The sequence below is a fragment of the Xiphophorus maculatus genome, chromosome 20 (assembly GCF_002775205.1).
Source record: "Xiphophorus maculatus strain JP 163 A chromosome 20, X_maculatus-5.0-male, whole genome shotgun sequence".
Lineage (NCBI taxonomy): Eukaryota > Metazoa > Chordata > Actinopteri > Cyprinodontiformes > Poeciliidae > Xiphophorus > Xiphophorus maculatus.
In genome coordinates, this window is record NC_036462.1 from 8126963 (window position 1) to 8145563 (window position 18601).

Sequence of the window (18601 nt, forward strand, 5' to 3'; positions counted from 1 at the left end):
GCTGCAAAGATCCTCAGCTCAGAAAGGAACATTTGTTGACAAGTAAATTATTCATGCCCTCTAGAACGCCAAAATAGAATAAAAAAAATGTCATAAGAAGTCCCCTCGTAAGTTTGCCAAAAGCCATGTCGGAGACACAGTAAACATTTGTGTCTCCAACATTGGCTGTCAACAATAACAAAAGTGATGTTCTTTTATAGAGGACAATGAAACTGATCAGAGTAGATGGGAAGATGTATAGAGCTAAACATGAAGTTATAAAAACTACAATCATTATCACTCCACTTATCAATTATGCAAAGGTTTGTGATGGCTTATCAGATAATACATTAAAATTTGAAGTCAAAATGTGAAAAAGGTTTAAGAGAAATTTATACTTTTGCAAGTCATTATGTCATTATGCTGACTAAAAATGGAATTTCTGATTGCCACATATAGCTTTATTAATTGGCTGGAATTACATACAAACTTTATGCAATGCTTCACATTTTAGATTTTGTTTTTGGTGTTTTTTGAGAAAAGATTGCATACTCTAGGTCTCTCAAGAATGTTTTTTTTCCCAGAGCTTACTGTCAGAGCCGGTTTTCCAAACCAGCTTTTTGAGGCATTGTTTTGTTAAATCCCAAGAGGAAGGAGGTAAGGATTAATGTGCTGCATCTGTCAGTGTTCATGCCAGTATGAGTCTTTCCATCACCACCGTCCTCTGTTGTAACCACTGAGACCCTTTTGTTACTCTGCCAAAACAACCCTTTCAACTGGATTGACACATTTCTTCTTTGTCATTGTTGTACCCTGTTAGCTTTTTACCCGGACTGTCTCCTCTGAGTGTGAGGTCTACACTCGGCCTTGAGTTTCCCGGGCCTTTTTGAATCCCTTTTGACCTGCGGACTTCCAGAGCTTCCACTGGATATGATCCAGACTCATGGTTCATGAGGCTGGGCACATTGATTTGGCATGGAAATATGAGAGTGAGCTTGTGTTTGTGAAAACAGCTCATGGCCCTCTAATGCAATGTGGCATACAGCCGTCATATATATATGAGTCACAAGCTTTCGTGCAGCCTTCAGAGTCATTAGAGAATGATTTTGTTTATTACTCCGTTTTCATTTAGTAGCTTGTGCAGTTGAAGTCTAAAAATGTCAGATGACATCCCCTCAAAGTTTTGTTTTAAGATAATTTAAGATTCATTTAGAAAGTTCTTGTTACCATAAAATAAACTGTAACAACATATATGATCGGTAAGATCTCAGAAAATAAGTATCCCATGTTATCTGTACATTTTGGTTTTTTTTTTTTACAATTTTTATAGTATATATATATTTATATTTATATATTCAGTATTCTTCTTTTGAGGTTATTTTTTTAGATTATTTAATGAATGTCTAAGACTTCCATCACAGTATTGTCTGTTACCAAAAACCTTGACAGAAAATAAGTTGGACTCAAGCTTACCTTTTCTGTTGATTGTGACGTGCCAAAGAAGATTGGGATGAATGCAAGCCAAATAATGCAGGTTGTGTACATTGTGAAACCAATGGGTTTGGCCTCATTGAATGTCTCAGGTACTCCTCTTGTTTTGATGGCGTAGACAGTACAGGTAACCATGAGCAACATACTGTAGCCCAGCAAGCAGATAAGGGATAGGTCAGAGATGTCACACTTGAGCACACCACGAGCCAGCACAGGGTTGGATGTCCTCTGGTCTTCATAGTCGATTATGGCCTTGGAGGGATCCACACCAAACCAGATGCACACCCCGAGCAGCTGCACTGAAGCCAGTGTGAACGTGATGACAAGCTGAGAGGCTGGAGAAATGAACCTGGGTGCACTTACAGACATGGTGCCCTGCTCAAAGATCCGGTAAATACGGTTGGTTTTGGTGAGCAGAGCGGCATAGCTAATGCTCATCCCCAGGCCCAGGAAGATCCGACGGAGGGAACAAATTCCTACGTCAGGGGTAGAAATCATCAGGAATGTTGTGGCATAACAGAGAAAGATTCCAGTTAGCAGCACATAGCTCAGCTCTCTCCCTGATGCCTTCACAATTGGAGTATCATTGTAGCGGACGAACGTGACCACCACAAACAAAGTGGCCATGATGCCAAGGACTGCGATGAGCACAGGGATGACAGCCCAGGGGGAGCTCCACTCCAGCTTAACAATGGGGATTGGAACACAACCTGTGTGATTCTCATTGGGACGCAAATCAAAGCGACACATTTTACATGTGTAGGTGTCTGCCTGATACTGATATCCATCACAACGCTCGCAATGCCAGCAGCAAGGAATGCCCTTCACAATCTTCTTGCGCTCGCCTGGCTGACAGGGCTGACTGCAGATTGAGGTCGGAACCTGACGGACTCCGCCCGGCCACTGCATTGAACGCACCTGCAGAGAAGAGAGGAACAAAAAAAGAGATAGTTGGAAACATAGAGCAAGATAAAAGCTGAGAAGAGTTTCTAACATTGGAGAAGGTGGATAGTCTCTCTCCTGTAATTAGAGGCATATGGAGGTTGTGAGGCTTTATTGATCCAGAAAGACCCTGAGAACTTTGCAGACCAAGGAGAATCTAGAAGGCAGTTACTTAATGTTCGAGTGTTTGACCTTCGGCTGCTGTAAACTTAGTTGTGAGCATTTATTTTAGGACTAAGTGGAAAAGGTCAGACTAGGCTTCACATCAGCATTCGCTCTAGATTCAGCAAAATGTTTCAGTGGAAGGTGAAATTATCTGAAGGACAAAACGTTAGATGAAAAAGAAAACCTGTTGTTTTCTCCACAGGGATTTGACAACAGTGTCTCTCTTTTTTTTGAGGTTTATAGAGAAAATAACTGTGTAAAAAATCAATCAGAGAAATAAAACACAAATTTCGTTTCCAGATATTGCTCTCCTTTGTGGATTTCCTCTTTTGCAAACATGCTTAAAAAGAAGAATTAAATCCCTGATTTCAGACGAGGACTTTCCTCTTTACTGTTATCAGTTTTATTCAATTGTGGCTGTTTGTTCAAAGCCGGTAAATTTCTCTTTAAATGTGCATTTAATTAAGACCTCAAAGAACACTAATTAAATACTGCCTTAAGAATCAGTACATCCAAGTAGCACAGCAGGTACCAGCTTCAAACCTCAAAGTATTTCTTTTCTCTACAACATGTCAGCGAGTAAGAAATAAAAAAATCTCTTAAGCTGCTGTTCAGTTGCCCTCCTGCCTGTTAAAGTCCCTTTCCTTTGCTTTTAAAAAACATTAACATTTCCATTTCTATTTGTAAATCACCGTTATTTTATGACATTGTCTCCCCACAATGTTCTTTTTTTTAAGTCACTGAATGCGTCTGGAGAGATTTGATTAAATATGTCTGTCCTTAAGCCCTTACGGCTCTCTTTTCATCACTGTCTGCCCTGTTAATCATTCAAAGCCCCCTCTGGATATTTATACCTTTGAAGATGGGACTTAGCACTATCAAATGATTTGGGAGCAGTTCTAACAAGCTGTTTCAGTGCTAAAAAAATGTTTTTCATAGATTTTCATTAGAAACACGGACACAAACGTTCCGCAGAGTGTAAGTGAAGAATAAATTGAAGGGGAAAGAAAAGTACTTACATTCAGATGTAGCTGGTCTGTCCAGTGACCAATGACTTTGTATTCAGGTGTTCGGTTTCTGATCTGATATTGGTAGATCTCGTAGCGTCCCGGGGCATCTCCATTTTCATTGAAGAGCACTGGGTTGCCAGCTATGCCTAGATGAGAGAAAGACAGTTATAATTTACAACACATTTGTTGGTTTCTGTGTACTGAGCAGTGATCTGTGAAAGGAAGACGTGCCATTGCTCTTGTTACACCAGTTGTCATTCTACTACATTAGAACATAATCTGAATCTGAAAGGTTTTCCAACAAATGTGGATATGACTATTGAGCACTCTTGGTGCAAAAAAGTCTTTCCTTTTAAGACCTTAAACACAATCCTGACTTTCATTTTTACCTTATTTATGTTGGAAAGCAGAATGTGATGCTGTGTAGGAGATAGCACATTAACTGTTGGAAAAAAAAACTTTTACTGCAGCCACAATTTATCTAGCCTGGCTCTATATTTCTATATCACAGCCCATATCTCCAATCAGTGCAGTGACTGAAAGGTCTGTTCCATTGTGCAAACTGATACGTAGCTGTTTCTGTCAACTGAAAGGTCACTCCGAAAATGTCTTTTAGGTTAGATAGAACTGTGAAAGGAGACAAAAACTGCTGTAAATGAAGAAACAACCGTGAGAAAACTGACATAATGTTTAAGATCATATATATTGATAAAATATAATAAACAGTGTTTTTAGAATTTAGTAGATTATATGAATAAGGCCTAGTCAGTGGAAAAAATTACTTTATTTTAACAATGATCTTACTTCCTTATTTTAAGACTGTCAAATTGTCTTATGTATAGCTTTGACATTCTTAAAGCTATACATAACAAAATATTTTACCACATTTAAGGCAATACATAATTATGAGTCACAATAAACAATAACCAAGTTCTCTACCAGAATCTGGAGGAGAACTTTATACATAGTTCTCAGAGGAAAAACACAGAAACTTCTTTTCACTTCTGCTTTTAACAACTACCTGACTTCAAGCACCCCCTCCTTCTGTTTTAGGCCACTGATGTGTCATTATTAAGTGTCCCAAACACAATGCACATCCTGTTTAAGACCAGGCGGATAAACATGTTCACTTGCAGCCAAAGTATTTCTGCTGATGAGCATTGTTTTTCCTGCTCTTTGTTTCGACTCCGGAGAATACTGCCCTAATCCATATCTCGATGAGTCAGCCCTACTGGATTACAAGCATTACTGTTTTACCCAGTCTCTGCCTATGTGACAATACCGCCCACACTAAAGCATTGAGTGATCACTGCAGGATTACAGTGACTTTATCAAGCTGAGGGGAAACATGTCTGCATAAACACATTAAGCTATTACCCCACTTCTAAACAGTCACATGTTTTGTCAAAGATTTTAATAGTGATGTGCTTTTTTTTCTCAAACTTCCATGGTTGCAAAGGGATTTTATGGTTTATCTTCAGATCTCAAACTAGAGCCTTGAAGTCTTTGAGTTAACCCATCTCCTGAAGTCTTTCTGGACACAACTGCACCAAAAGAGGAAAAAAAAACTTAGAAATTCAGTTAAAGCTGTCTTCTTCTCCAACTACAACTTTAAGCCACCAAATATGTATATTTATAATTTACAAACATTAAATATGTAAAGGCTTTGAAGTAACAAAGAAGCAGATATTTTCTAAAATATTTTTTGTTTGTTTTTCTTATGTGCAACAAGGTATTTCCATTTATGTCAAAAAATACTTTACAATTCTGTAATCATTGGCACAGAAGAAAAAAAAGGAAAATATTTGTCTTATTTCCTCTGCTTTTTGTAGTAACATATAAGAAGAGAAGTCAGAAGAAAGAGAAACGCTGTTGTAGACAGCATGGCCAGTATTTGAGTTAATGATGAGAAATTAAGGCTGTCATTTTCCATAAAGTGCTTGTCTAAACAGTCCACTCAAAAGTTAGAGGCATAATGAGTTCCACTGAGGCCCCTGCCACTACTGCACTCTCCTGTGCATAACCTGGGGTCACACATATGTACTATGGGCCACTCATCTGCTCTTTTATTTTGTGCTCTTAAAGAAACAGCTGGGGTTAATGACGTGCATGTAATTATATGTAATATTTAATGATGGTGGCCCTCTCTCGTCTTCACCACTGTATACATACACTCTCTAATTATTACTGGGGGAAATAATTAATCCAACCTGTGCTTTTCCTGCATCATTAAACAACCAAAACAATTTGGTGATTGACAAATACATGACAGCTAATCATTAAGCTCTAATAACCCATGTGCAGAATTTGCGTAAACCTCACTTCACATTTTAAGAGTTTTGTTGTAAGTTGTGAATATGTTGTTGATGTAAAGAAGACTTTGAAGAAGAATTTGAATTTTTTTCTCCCCTATCTCCTAAAAAAAATAAAAATTGTAGAGTCCACAAAGAATAGAAGGGCCTTGCAAAACATTCACAGTTATTAAATTTTCACATTTTGTTGCAATATAATTAGTGTTCAAAGTGTAACTATCCCCTGTGTGAAACAGGAAAATTCTTTTGAAACTTTTGAATAATTCAAACAAAGCAGGTGGCGCCAACTGAGAGTGTGGGGCACAGCCAAGTGCAGGAATGAGCGGAGGGGATGTAGCAGTGGTCAGCATGAAAGAAACACTGCTGCCTGCTTGGCACTTTATCAGTCTATTTTTAGGCCCCTCTAGCAACTTTTCAAAAAAGCGATGAGCAACAACTGTATTACGTTTTTTTTTTCTGTATTTTTGGAGACTCTTATGGTGACATGTGAAGCACCAATTGCTCTGCAACTCTGCTACAGTACCACTCTGTTTTGAGTGCTAACATGGGCCTCTCCCTCTTCCTAAGCACTGTAAACAGTGTCACAAAGTTTTCCGTTATGCAGCATACCGCCAGCAGTCAGAGCAGAGGAGATTCCTTCCACTCCATTTATGCTTTATTACCTTTAAGGAAAATCAATCAAAATTAAGTCAATCCATTGCTTTCAGAAGGGACCTACTTAGTAGAGTAGTGGTGTGTAATTTAATTTATCTATAAATTTAGTTGTTCTGATGTACTTTATTAATCCCAGAGGGAAATTCACATTTCAGTATAACCTGTCCAAAGAATAAACACAAACTTTGTACATGACATGATAGACAGGTGCCTAAGGCTGCAGCCCTGGTTGGGAGGGGTGTACCACCCTTTTGTTAGATGAAAATGGCAACATTAGGTAGGATGAGGGGGAAAAACAATCATAAAATATATGACCTCCTAATGTTTGAAAATCTTATTCTGGAAAAACAGAGGCACTAGTGGACAACTGCAAACCTAACAAGATATATCTATCTAGCTAAACTGACAGGCTGGGAAAGTACAGCATTGATGAGAAAAGCAGCCAATAAGAAGCCCGTGGGAACTGTCTAGTTTCATGTCTCCAGTGAGAGAATCTGTCGACAGGAGAACTATTGGTTGTCAAAAATGTTGCCTTTAAGAGAGACAAAAAGAAAGCCATTGTTGAAAGAAAGACAAAGGAAGTCCTTTTTGTAGTTTGCCAAAAGCAATGTAGGCAACACAACCAACATGAGAGGCGTAATATTCTGGTCAGATGAGTCCAAGACTGAACTCTTTGGCTCATATGCAAATTCTGCATGTGGAGGAAAACTAATACTGTGCATAATCGCCATTCCCCCTGTAGTATATGGGGATGAGTGCATCATCTTGCAAAGCTGGTTTTTTATGACACTTCTTTATAGCAAAATAAGTGTTTGCTATAATTTTTTGATTTTTACTTGTAAACATTTTAAAACACCTTGTGAACATATATATTTTTTCTGCTCCAAAATTATAAGGCAAACCTTATACCTTATATAAGGTATGCCTGTGTTGGTCTATCATAAATATACCAATAAAATACATAGAAATCTGTAATGTAGAGAAAATAAAGATCTGAATATTCCACGACTTTGTCTATATCTAGAACCAAAATAAATGCATGTGTCAAACTCATGACTGACTAACACACTCATATACAGACTGTTGAATTATCACAAACATGTCAGCTGGAACAATCCCTTTAGCTACACAACAACTAACACCAAAATCTTTTAGAGAGTGAGGGACGTGTAAAAGAAGGAGCTCTAAAAGATTTCTTTTATTGCAGACACTGTGACGTATGTCCTCCGTGAGAACAAAAGTGGATAAGGTACTGATTTTTTGGTGTGTGATGGAACAGGAACACCACGCTTTCTATGATGTGATTGCCAGAGACATAAAATCTGACAGAAAAGTTCATTCAGCTGTGGCCCAATAAAATTTGAACAACTACCAGACATTCACTGAGGGAAGGATGGTCTAAATGTGGTCGTTCTGTTGTTTTTTGTGGCCATGGCTTAGGTTGCTCCAAAGAAAAGCTGCAGCTCAAGACAGAAAATGTCTCCACAATTGCAGGCACATACAGTATGTGACAATGCTGTACAATCACAGTTGAAAAAAAATATGATTTCTGCTTTTTTCTTAAGGGTTTCAGTATGAGCCAGCTTGATCCTGGCAGATATTATGTGAATAATATTTGTGTATTGTTTGAATGTTTCTTCATCCAACCAGCTGTTTGTGTAGTTTCAATAGATGCAGTTCAAACAAATCTTTTTGCAGATGTCAGCGAAAAACTGTGACATAAAACATAACAATACATCACTCTCATTGCTTGTAAATTATTCATCACAACAAAAGGAAAATAACTGACCTACTTTTGTAAGCATTTTTTTCGATTGCTGATTTGAGAGAAAAAAAGGCAGAACAACAATTTGTTTCCTGAAGTGTAACACATAATTTACACAATACAAAGATAAATATCATCTTTGAAAATGTGACACGTAGCAAATCTACTCTCAGCAGTTTGCTGGTTTATGGATCCACGCCAGATCGATATACAGCTGTGAGCTGATGCAATTATATGGAGTGTCGTGTAACCTCAAAGCAACCCTCCTGGACAGTGTGTGTGAATAGTGTCTGCCTGGTAGAAACAAAAATCAACCAAAAAGTGCTTACTGCACAAGAGCTTCATGTTACTGCTTGCAGGCATCTTAAAAAAAAAATACCCTGTAGGAAACACAACACCACCTCCTGGTCTCCACATTGTACAAACTGCTTTGAATGAACCTACATGTCATGCAACACCTGTGTTCTAAAATAAAAATTGGAATTTTTCATTCAGTTACTGTTTCTTTTATTTATTTTATTTGTGCTAAAATATTTCACAACTCTTGTGATTCGATCTGAACGTGCAGATCTCACAGGAGTACTTTAGATAAAAATCAAGTATACACCACTAATCTAAACACCTACTTATCAAAATGCTTGTCTAGGACTAACAGGAGAACACAGAAGCTGTTGTATGGCATTAATACAACAATGAGGCATGTTGTGAACAACATCCCATCTCCAGTTTTTTCCTGCTCTGTGCTGTGGGACTCTGAGCTGCTCAGCTGGTACATCTGGGACATTAAGGGGATCTCAATAGTTTATTTTGAAGGACACTATTTACTCTGTGTGATTTTTTTCTCACCAAGCTCATACAGCTAAGTCACATGTGATGGTAAGAAATCAACCTATATTGAATATTATTTCAGAAATACATCAATTACCATACTAATTGACAAATATAAAATGCTTTACCATTCACAAAATGAATTTATTTTGCAATTTTCATGTGTTAGTATGATATTTCCTTTGTGATAATGCAAGTAATTCATAACTCATTCAATTTAGGTCTGTGGTGAAATCATTGCTCAACAGGCTTGAAAATAAAACTTAAAAATCAAAGTTAATTTCTGCTTGTGAAAACAGGATCACATTGGAAGATGTCTCTAATTGGCAGTAACCTGTGTTATGCTTGAGCAGCAGCAGCTGGATGAGTCCAGGTGACATCAAGTATTATTATTTTAAACAAGAAAAATTACATGAAAATGTCTGATATATGAAAGCATTTATTACCATAATAAAGTGTGCCTGATCTTTTGTAATGTGAAAGACAGCACAATGACTCACTCAGTTATTTGAAGGAAAATGTTTCCCTTCACCTCTCAAATGTGAATTAAACATTGAACTGACATTCTGTAATAAGTAGATATTAGAATGACAAATTAGCTTGAAGAGCAGGAGTTCAAATGAATAATTTATCTGTATAAACAGTGCATACTCAAGTCTCTGTAAGGAATTTTAATTGTCTTGAGTCCCGTAGCATTATAAAACAGTGTCTACATAATGGAACTCTGGATCAGTGCGTTTTGTGTGAAAGCAGTCAATTATTAACATGCCAGTCATGAAAGTGAACTTGACTGATAAGTGGGTATAATGTAATGCTGCAGGAAGGGAGGGAAATTAGGCCAAAAAATAAAGGGAATGAAGTCAGTAGAGTTGTACATTGGTGCTTGTGTATGCTGGAGGAGAAGGTTAGTAAACTGTGTGCTTGTGAAAGGATATCGTTTCCAACAATGTCACCATAAAGTAGATTATATGAAGCACTTCAAACAGCTGAAATAATAGATTTTTTTTCAACTGGTTTCTTCCCACGTACAGACTCAAGGCCTCGTTTTTCAGGAAGCTATGATAAATTATATTACGTCTAAACTTTACTCTCAAGAACAGGACAGTCTAGAACCTGTGATGGAAATCTGCTTGTGAATTTTTATGAATAAGGTCAAGCAAAACATTCAAAATCTGGCATCTTTTATCCATTAAATGAAAGGGTTTTGAATATGGATTTTCTTTTCATCACCAATAGCCTTCATAATCACAAGCTACAGTGCTTTATGAAGTTACAACTAAGGGAATTTATATTTTACCCAGTTTTTGATAGTCTTTGGTTGCAAAAATTCATTTTAATTTAAGTTTGCAGTTTGTGAATCTAATACTAGAAGTTAGATTTTTCTTTCCATCTATATGAGGCCAGTGGGCTATAAACAAAGTTCTTTGAGCCATCAAGCATCTTAACAATTGCCTTTGGAGCTAAACATAAAATGTTTGCCAGAGGTTGAATCTTAATCCAAATTAGTTGACTTTTTCATTCACAATGCATCAAGGGTGACATTTTAAAATGGATAATCATGAAATTCAGCCATGACTTTCATGGTGCCCGACTGAGTAACTCCTGGTAATTCTTTATACAGAGCGATTTCATCTAACACTTTCATCATGTCAAGGTTAACATAATAAGACCTCCCTGGCTTAATATGTGTATGTTGCAATTCCTATCCGGTAGCGGGTCTTAGCTTTATTTGGGTTTATAGGGTAGGGTTATCACAAACACCATCTTTTTTTTTATCTGAAATTACCGGTAGAACATACAGTATTTATGGAAACACAATGATATCGACCAAAACGTGTAAAAACTAGGTCTACTCTGGGATTGTGATTGTGTTCTAAATGTAAGTGTTTAAATTTAGGCATAATATATCATTGATATTGAAATAGTACTTAACTCAATGTGGTAACACTTGCCAGAGAGTTTGAGGATTTTTTTTTCATGTAAACAGTCATCGACTCAAGGAGAAAATCCAATAAGGTCATAAATGCACCAGCTGGTTCACATTGCACTAAAACTGGCTTAACTCCTGCGCTGTGTTTTCTAGGAAGTGTGATAATACACTAACTTGTTTTCTTAGATCATTGTAAATGTTTACATTTGAGACAGTGGCAGCTTTTACACCAAGAGGTTCTGACTAATTAATATGAAAACTCTAATAGACAGCCCTGAAATTCTTGATGCAGTGGTACTTTGCTTTACATCATGACACACATATTTGACAGTCATAGTGGCAGTGTGTAGAGAATCTGAACAGCTTTATCAAAGGAAGTCTGAAAACGAGAGAGAAAAAACTGTGAAGAAACCAGAAAAAACACTAAAATTGTTATTACTCGCTGGAGAAAGTTCAGAAAAAACAGGTTGCAAGGCACATGGTGACTTAACCTGGTTTCCATCAGCATAGTAAATAACAGCATGCTTTCTCTGGGTTTGCGTTTCTTAGGTTTTGCTGCTTTTCCAAGCATCTCTAATCAGACAATCATGATAATCTTGAGATAATTTCACCTACTTGTTTCAAATCAAGGAAGTTTTTGAGCAAGCAGGATATTAATTTGTGTGAATCAATAGGTTGGAGATCACAGACATATATACAAATATTTGGCTCTATAGCACTGCTGCTTCAGTTATTTGTAACTGCAAAATTGTACTCCAAGCAATTTTGAAAACCTTCAGTAGTTTTCTTGTTTCAGCTTGCAATGTTGCAATATGTTTTACCTAAATTTTATGAAATATGTATTGGTTTCACTCATTTACCGCTTTCACGTTAATTGAAAAAAGTATTTTAGGTGACTATTTATAGGTATGTGATTGTTTGCCAATATGTGCCAATATATAAAATGAACATGTTTATGAGTTTGGCTTTGAAAATGCAGAGTTAAGATATGAAAAAGCATTTCAGCAAATATTGTTTACATGTTAGAATTGGTCATAGAACAAAATGAAAAAAAGTTTTTTTCTTTTTCATTGTTGTCGTTGAGCAGAGAAAGACATTTTTGTTTGAAGGAACTGACCTGAGAAGTTTAGCCGACGAATATGCTTGAGGAGATGGGTACCATTGATGGGATCCATTTTTGTGCAGAGACCCACCTTCCCAGGGCAGAGTTCTTTGTGCATGTTGTGCAAGCCATGAGCCATCGAATATACAGCATCTATAACAAACTGAACCTTTCCTTCTTGCTCAAAATCCGAGTCCTTTCCTATTCGCTCCTGATCTGTAAGACACAAGGACATTTGCAAATTCAAACCATTTATTCCAGTATCTACAGTCATGTTTGATTCATGTTGGATTTGTTTTCAATTACTTATTTGAAGTATTTTTCATCTTGGTGTTGTTTTCCTAGGGAGGACTGACAGCACAAAATACAATTTTGATCATATTTAAACATATAGTGGATTTTCTCCTGTCTCCAAGAGACAAAAGTATAATCCAGTTTTACATATATGCATAAGTCTATCTCTCGCTCTCTCTCTCTGTCAAAATTAAAATGACATAAAACATAAAATTTTAAAATTAGAATTGAAATGCACAGTTACAAAAGAAAAAAAAGAGACCTCATGAAATCTGAAATGAACCCTGTTTCAAGATGCAAATTTTGTGCAATAATAGGAAGGAAAATGTTCATCTTGAGACTTGTTTACTCAGCAACTTAACGATGCTCTTCAAGTGTGCCAACATTTGGTAAAACTTCTCTTTTAACTCATTGTAGAGCAGCTCAAGTTGGACTAATCTGGGCAAGCTATTTGGAATGAACCACCTGTATGAAGGATGTGGCTATAATCCAAAAGACGTAGAAGAAAATGCATTTCTCCTCTGTGAGTCCTATTCTTTCACCACTGAATGGGTTCTGCCTCTTGCAATTAGCTAGAAGGTAAACATTGGGATCGCTGCAGAGGAGCAAATCAATTTTAATATCTGGAGGGAAAGTTTTTCCTCTTCTGGGAAATCTCATCAGTTAAAAAAAAACTAAAACTAATTCCCTCTTAGCTTCTCTGTAACCATTGAATATTGGGCTGACATTCTTTTGCCATTAACTATTAACATCATGTCATGTGGCGTCAGCAGGTTAAATAACCTCATGTTAGTTCAAATTTGAGTGAATTCTGACCTGGCAGGTTCCAATTAAGCACAGACTAAAAGTAGAAATGGAGCCATGCATCCTTAGGACAGGGATAATCTCCTTATAGTCTCAATGTAATAACTGGTGATAAGAGTTGATTAATGTTTTGGCCAAGTTGTTCCATAGCTTTTGTGATAGTTAATTGCTGGAAGAAGGTAATGCTGGTGAAGAAGACACAATATGTCAATCCTAACTCACCCTTTCTCTCCCTAAGCCTCAAATCATGAAGCATTCACATTGTAACTCTGCTGTGCATAAGAGATTATAAACAAACAAAAAATAATAATAAATCAGGTGTGTTCAATTCAGATTAACAATAGACTAATTACTGTGGATGAGCTAATGATAGAGCAGCATAAAACTGCTAAATGGAATCCAATTAGGCTTTGCAAGTTAATAAGACTCTAACAAGGGATATGCTGCTAAAATTTCTGCAATTATGATTGTAATGTTCGGCAAAAAAGACCAACTGTCTAATGCTGTGCAACTGAATTGTCATTGGAATATTTACAAAAACTGTTAAGTGAAACCAACAGTGATTAAAATAGTTTCCTATCTGAGTGTGTTAAATATGACATAATTTAAAATAACAAAGTACCTTGATAAAATGTTAACATATCAAAGAAGCTTATATTATATAGAAAACTATGTAATAAAAGCTTATATCTATTTTCTGATGTAATTATTAATAAACATAAATTGCTTGATAAATGAATTCATTTGACAAATATTGCATCCAACAATTAGAAAATAAGAACTCTTGCACTGTATTTGATTATACAGTGTAACATAAATTAATATATGATTATACAGGAGGGGAGGTGGAGCCTGGCGGGCAGCTTCTCTCCTAATGGTCAACATCAAGATCCAAGCTCTGTGTGCTGAGCCTGAGAAAGGCAGGCTTTCAGAGCTGCTTTCTGAAGTTTGCAAAGCAGGCATTAACACAGCACAGCAGTCTGATTTGAAACAGGCTGCCCATAGATTGGAAGAGTTAAAGGAAAGTGAGTTTTGTGAATGTACAAATGTATCCCTCAGACAATCTCAGAAAAATGTTACACTTTATATGTTTAAAAACAACATTTTGTTTTATTTTGAAGAATTCTTCTCCATTCAGTAGTAATCGTAAAGAGAGACTGGCTCATGGTGTAAATAATATCATTCCGTAACAAAGCATTTCGTAGCAGATTTTTTATCATCATTCAACAGACCCTTTCCTATTGTTCAGGCGATTTTCATTGGCCACTTTAATCTGAGAGAGTCCTGGACCCTGAATCTGAGAAGGTTGCTTTCTGTCAGCTGTCTTTCATTCCCGGTGTCTCCAGCTCCTCGCTTCACACCAGAGGGGGTTTAATGTCCCCTATTATCTCATGAGCTTTTGAAATGCATGAATTATTGTTGGAGGTTACGACTCGGTAATTAGGAGCCACAGGCCCCTGATTGGACAGAGATTGCCACAGTTTTGGCCGCCACACTGATGCCATGGGGAATCCTGTGAGCCACAGTGGGTGTGAGAGTGATATTTCCCTTGGAGGCTTGGCAGGCCACCCACACTAACTTTCTGTTGTGTATTTTCCATAAGACCATTTTCCTTTTTTTACCCCCCTGTTTCTCTCTTTAGCTCCCTCTCATCAGCATTTTGGCTCTCTTACACACATTTCCCCGGCTGGCATTTCAGAGAAACCCTTTTAGATTACATAAAACACAGGCAAAGTGTGGGTGTTCTCCACTGAGAAGTCACACGAGACTTCATGTGACAGAGAGTGTGGGCTAAAGACTTTTGACCTTTTTATTCAGCTTGTGATGAGCCAGAGGCAAGCTAGTCTTTCCCTGCCAAGACAGTTGTGTATCCTCTCTAATAAATCTGACACTACTGCTATATGTCCCACATGTACCTTTTTAAAATCCTATATTTTTCCTTTGAATCTTCTATGTGGAAATTTATATCTGGTGTGAAAAATAAGATCTATCTATCTATAGTATATAAATCATTTGTATTGCTGAGCAGCTTAAGCCTCACTTTGATGAAAAGTCTCAATGGAAATACAAATATTACATTAATGGTAAATCACACGTTTTCAGGAAGATTTAAGTTACTGATGTTTATATTTGAAAAGCTAAAAAAACATATATATACTTTTTGCTTTGGTGTATTGGCATATACATTTGATTACACTAAATCATAAAAAAACTATGTAATTAATTTATTTTAGAGCTTCCAGTATGTATTATGTATTCCTGAATAGATAAATTTGAACAAATTGGGGAATAAGCAAAAATATTTTCTGTAAGTGGAATCAAAGAATTTGGTTGGGCAATATGTCTTCAGATTTTAACCTGCAACCTTTTTGGTATTAAGATGCTGAAATCATTCTCAGTACATAATATCCAAGAGTTCATGCTAGCTAAAATTGTCCCTGAGTTACAGCTTGCTATTTGTCTGAGGAGCTGACTTTAGCATACGGCTTGATCTCTCTGAATTAGCTGCTGATAAAAAAGGTCTGACTTACTGAATCGTCATGGTGATAGTTTTGAATCAGATACCAACTTTGCCTTTGTTTTTACACATGAAAGAGTTGTATGCACTTTTTAGGACAGCCTTTTAGTATAAGTGGAGGGTTGTCAAACAGTATTTCAAATGTCATACATGTCTTGTTTATAATCACATTTTTGTTCCATTTCCATTTCCATTCCATTTAAATTATTATTTTTATTTTATTTTTTTAAACCAATATATCTCCCCCTGATTTTTATGGTATAATTTTTACCCAGAGCAAGACAACAAAAACCTACAGCCTCTTCAATTTGAAGATTTTACTATTTAGCACATTTAGCACGTTTTTATGCTTATGCCAGTTCTTAAAATTAAGTGAAGACAGAGTCATAGTAGCAACATGTGACAGTTATTGCCCCTTTTTATTTGAATGATGAAAAAACTAATTCCAAATGCAGAAGCACAGTTTGAAAACATAGAGATACCTTTGATTCTAATTAAGTGGGTAAGAAGAAGCTGCCTGCCAGTTATTGGTTTCACCTTATTAACTGATCATTAGTGTAAACTTGTTAGACTAATTATATAGATTGGTGTGTGTTAACACAAATACATCTTCTTTTAAAAAAGCATCTACTGAACAATATCAATCTGGGAAGAGAGTATCATTTGATTGGAATTTCATTTTCTTTTTTAAAACAGGATATCACTTAAGTCAATTACCAATATTTTCAGAAGCCAGTACATGTGTATGAATATAATGAGACAAAATCCTGTAAAATATTCTTTGTATTAATTCTTAATTTAAAACAATGATGAAGACATAGTCTTGTAACTTACTCCACTCCTCAGAGATCATGGAGGGATCCAACAGGGCTCGGCTAAGTTATACAAACTGGCTAGCCCTACTGGCTACTGTGCAGTCTTTGGAAACAAGCCGGACTACACAAAATAAGTTTTCTGAACTTTGAAAAAAGGATCAATAGCTAAATCCTATCCAGTCTGATCAGCTATTCCACTATGAAGCACATAACATCATGGATAGGCTGAGTTTATGTAATGATGCCTGTAGCCATGTTGTTGTGGTCTGCGCCCATTACTGGTGACGTTTAATATTATCAAGTGTCTGCCTTTCTGTCTACACAGGAAATTTGGGGATTCCTTCTATCCTTTCTCATGGTGTCTTCTGTCTGTTGCCATCTGGAAAAAGACTCCACAGTCTCTGGGCCAGAACCAGCATTCTTAGCGAAAGCTTTATCCAGAACTCTGTCAGAAATTTCAGCTCTCTCTCTGTTATGCCTTCCCATCTTGTCCTACTGCCCTACACATTTGAACTTTAGGCTCTTACTCCTTTGCTCATCTCTCTGTTTCCCCCTCAACAACAGGCCCCTGGCTTTCACAGGAGTCATTCAGTAATACTCATACACACAAACTGAACTCGGAGACCACACTTTCTACTTTATGCAACGTTGGACTCTCTTCTCCTCCTCTTGCGCTGTTCATCACTTTAAACTGACAGATGCCTTAAGTTACTGGTATGTTATACTTGAATCTTGTGTTCTTCTGTGGGTCTCAGAACCGCTGTGCAATGATTCAGATCCAGATTCAAATGAAAGTATATTCTGCATTTCATTTGGAAATTAAGATCCCAGTATGTGAAGAAAGACTGGAGAAGAACAGAATCCATGTTGCTAGAAGTCCAGTGTAAAGTTTGTACAGTCTCATGGTTTTGGGTGTCACATCATCTGCTGGTGTTGGTCCACTGTGTTTTCTGACATCTACAGTCAACATAGCCATCTGGCAGGAAATTCTAGAGCACTTCATGCTTCCTTCTGCTGACAAGCTGTTTGAAGATGCTGTTTTTATTTTTCAGCAGGACTTGGCATCTGCCCACACTGCCAAAGATACCGAAACCTGGTTCAATGACATTGCTGTTCCTGATTGGCCAGCAAACTTCCCTGACCTGAACCCCATAGAAAATCTATGGGCTGTTGTCAAGAGGAAGATGAGAGATACCAGATCCAACGAGGCAGATGACCTGAAAGCAGCTATGAAAGCAATCCAGGCTTCCATTACACCACAGGGTGATAGCCTCTATGTCACAGGCTTGGGTGCAACATACTAATAATTTAATGATTTACATAAGTTAATATTAGAGCATGCTTGCAAAAAACACCAGGTGCATTTTACTACCCTGATTTGCTGCAAAAACTTACATTTCAGTATCTCTGTTAAATAGATAAACCATGTTCTGTGCTGAATTTCATTTTTACAATACAAAAGAAAATCCTCCTGTTACAAATCCGACAAGCTTTCCAAAATATTTCCTATCTCTTGCCCACTGCATTCTGGGAAACATTCCAGCCACCCTGCAAGGCTCTTCAGGATAAGCGGTTTAAAAAATAGATGGTTGGATGGAAAAGCACATGTTCGCTTTGTCTGTGTTGCTTTGTTTTCTGCAGCTCTCCCACATCATTAATGCACCGGCAAAGCAGAGTCCACAGTTTGACTGGTTTCAGTTCCACCTTATTTCTGCTCTCTGCATTAATCAATATCAGTTTTACCTCTTCTTCACGTAGGGAAAAGAACGGCTTTCCCCTTCTTTCCATAGTGAGTCATGCGCATCTACATTGATCATGCTAAGAAGCAGAGTTACCTCCTCCGGACACAGATAACTCTGCAGGATAGGGCATGTGGCTCTTGCGCAGCTGCCTCAGGGACACTGCAGCGCTCTTCATCTCAGCAGAAACAACACATATGCTACAAAAGAAATCTGACTCACTCTCATTGCCCCAAAACCAAGCAAATAGGGA

The 18601-nt window shown here is 37.2% G+C and overlaps 1 protein-coding gene across 3 annotated transcripts in view; it reads right to left on the reverse strand.

Annotated features, from left to right (window-relative positions):
• The window catches only part of LOC102228039 (metabotropic glutamate receptor 4-like), a 175971-nt gene that overhangs the window by 16556 nt on the left and 140814 nt on the right, over positions 1-18601 (reverse strand). For all 3 annotated transcript variants that reach the window (XM_023325581.1, XM_005802228.3, XM_023325580.1), the window contains exons 7-9: positions 12194-12394; positions 3597-3733; positions 1453-2388 (exon numbers count right to left, since the gene is read on the reverse strand). In XM_023325581.1, the coding sequence (XP_023181349.1) occupies positions 1453-2388; positions 3597-3733; positions 12194-12394 (1274 nt within the window). The remainder of the gene's footprint in view (positions 1-1452; positions 2389-3596; positions 3734-12193; positions 12395-18601) is intronic.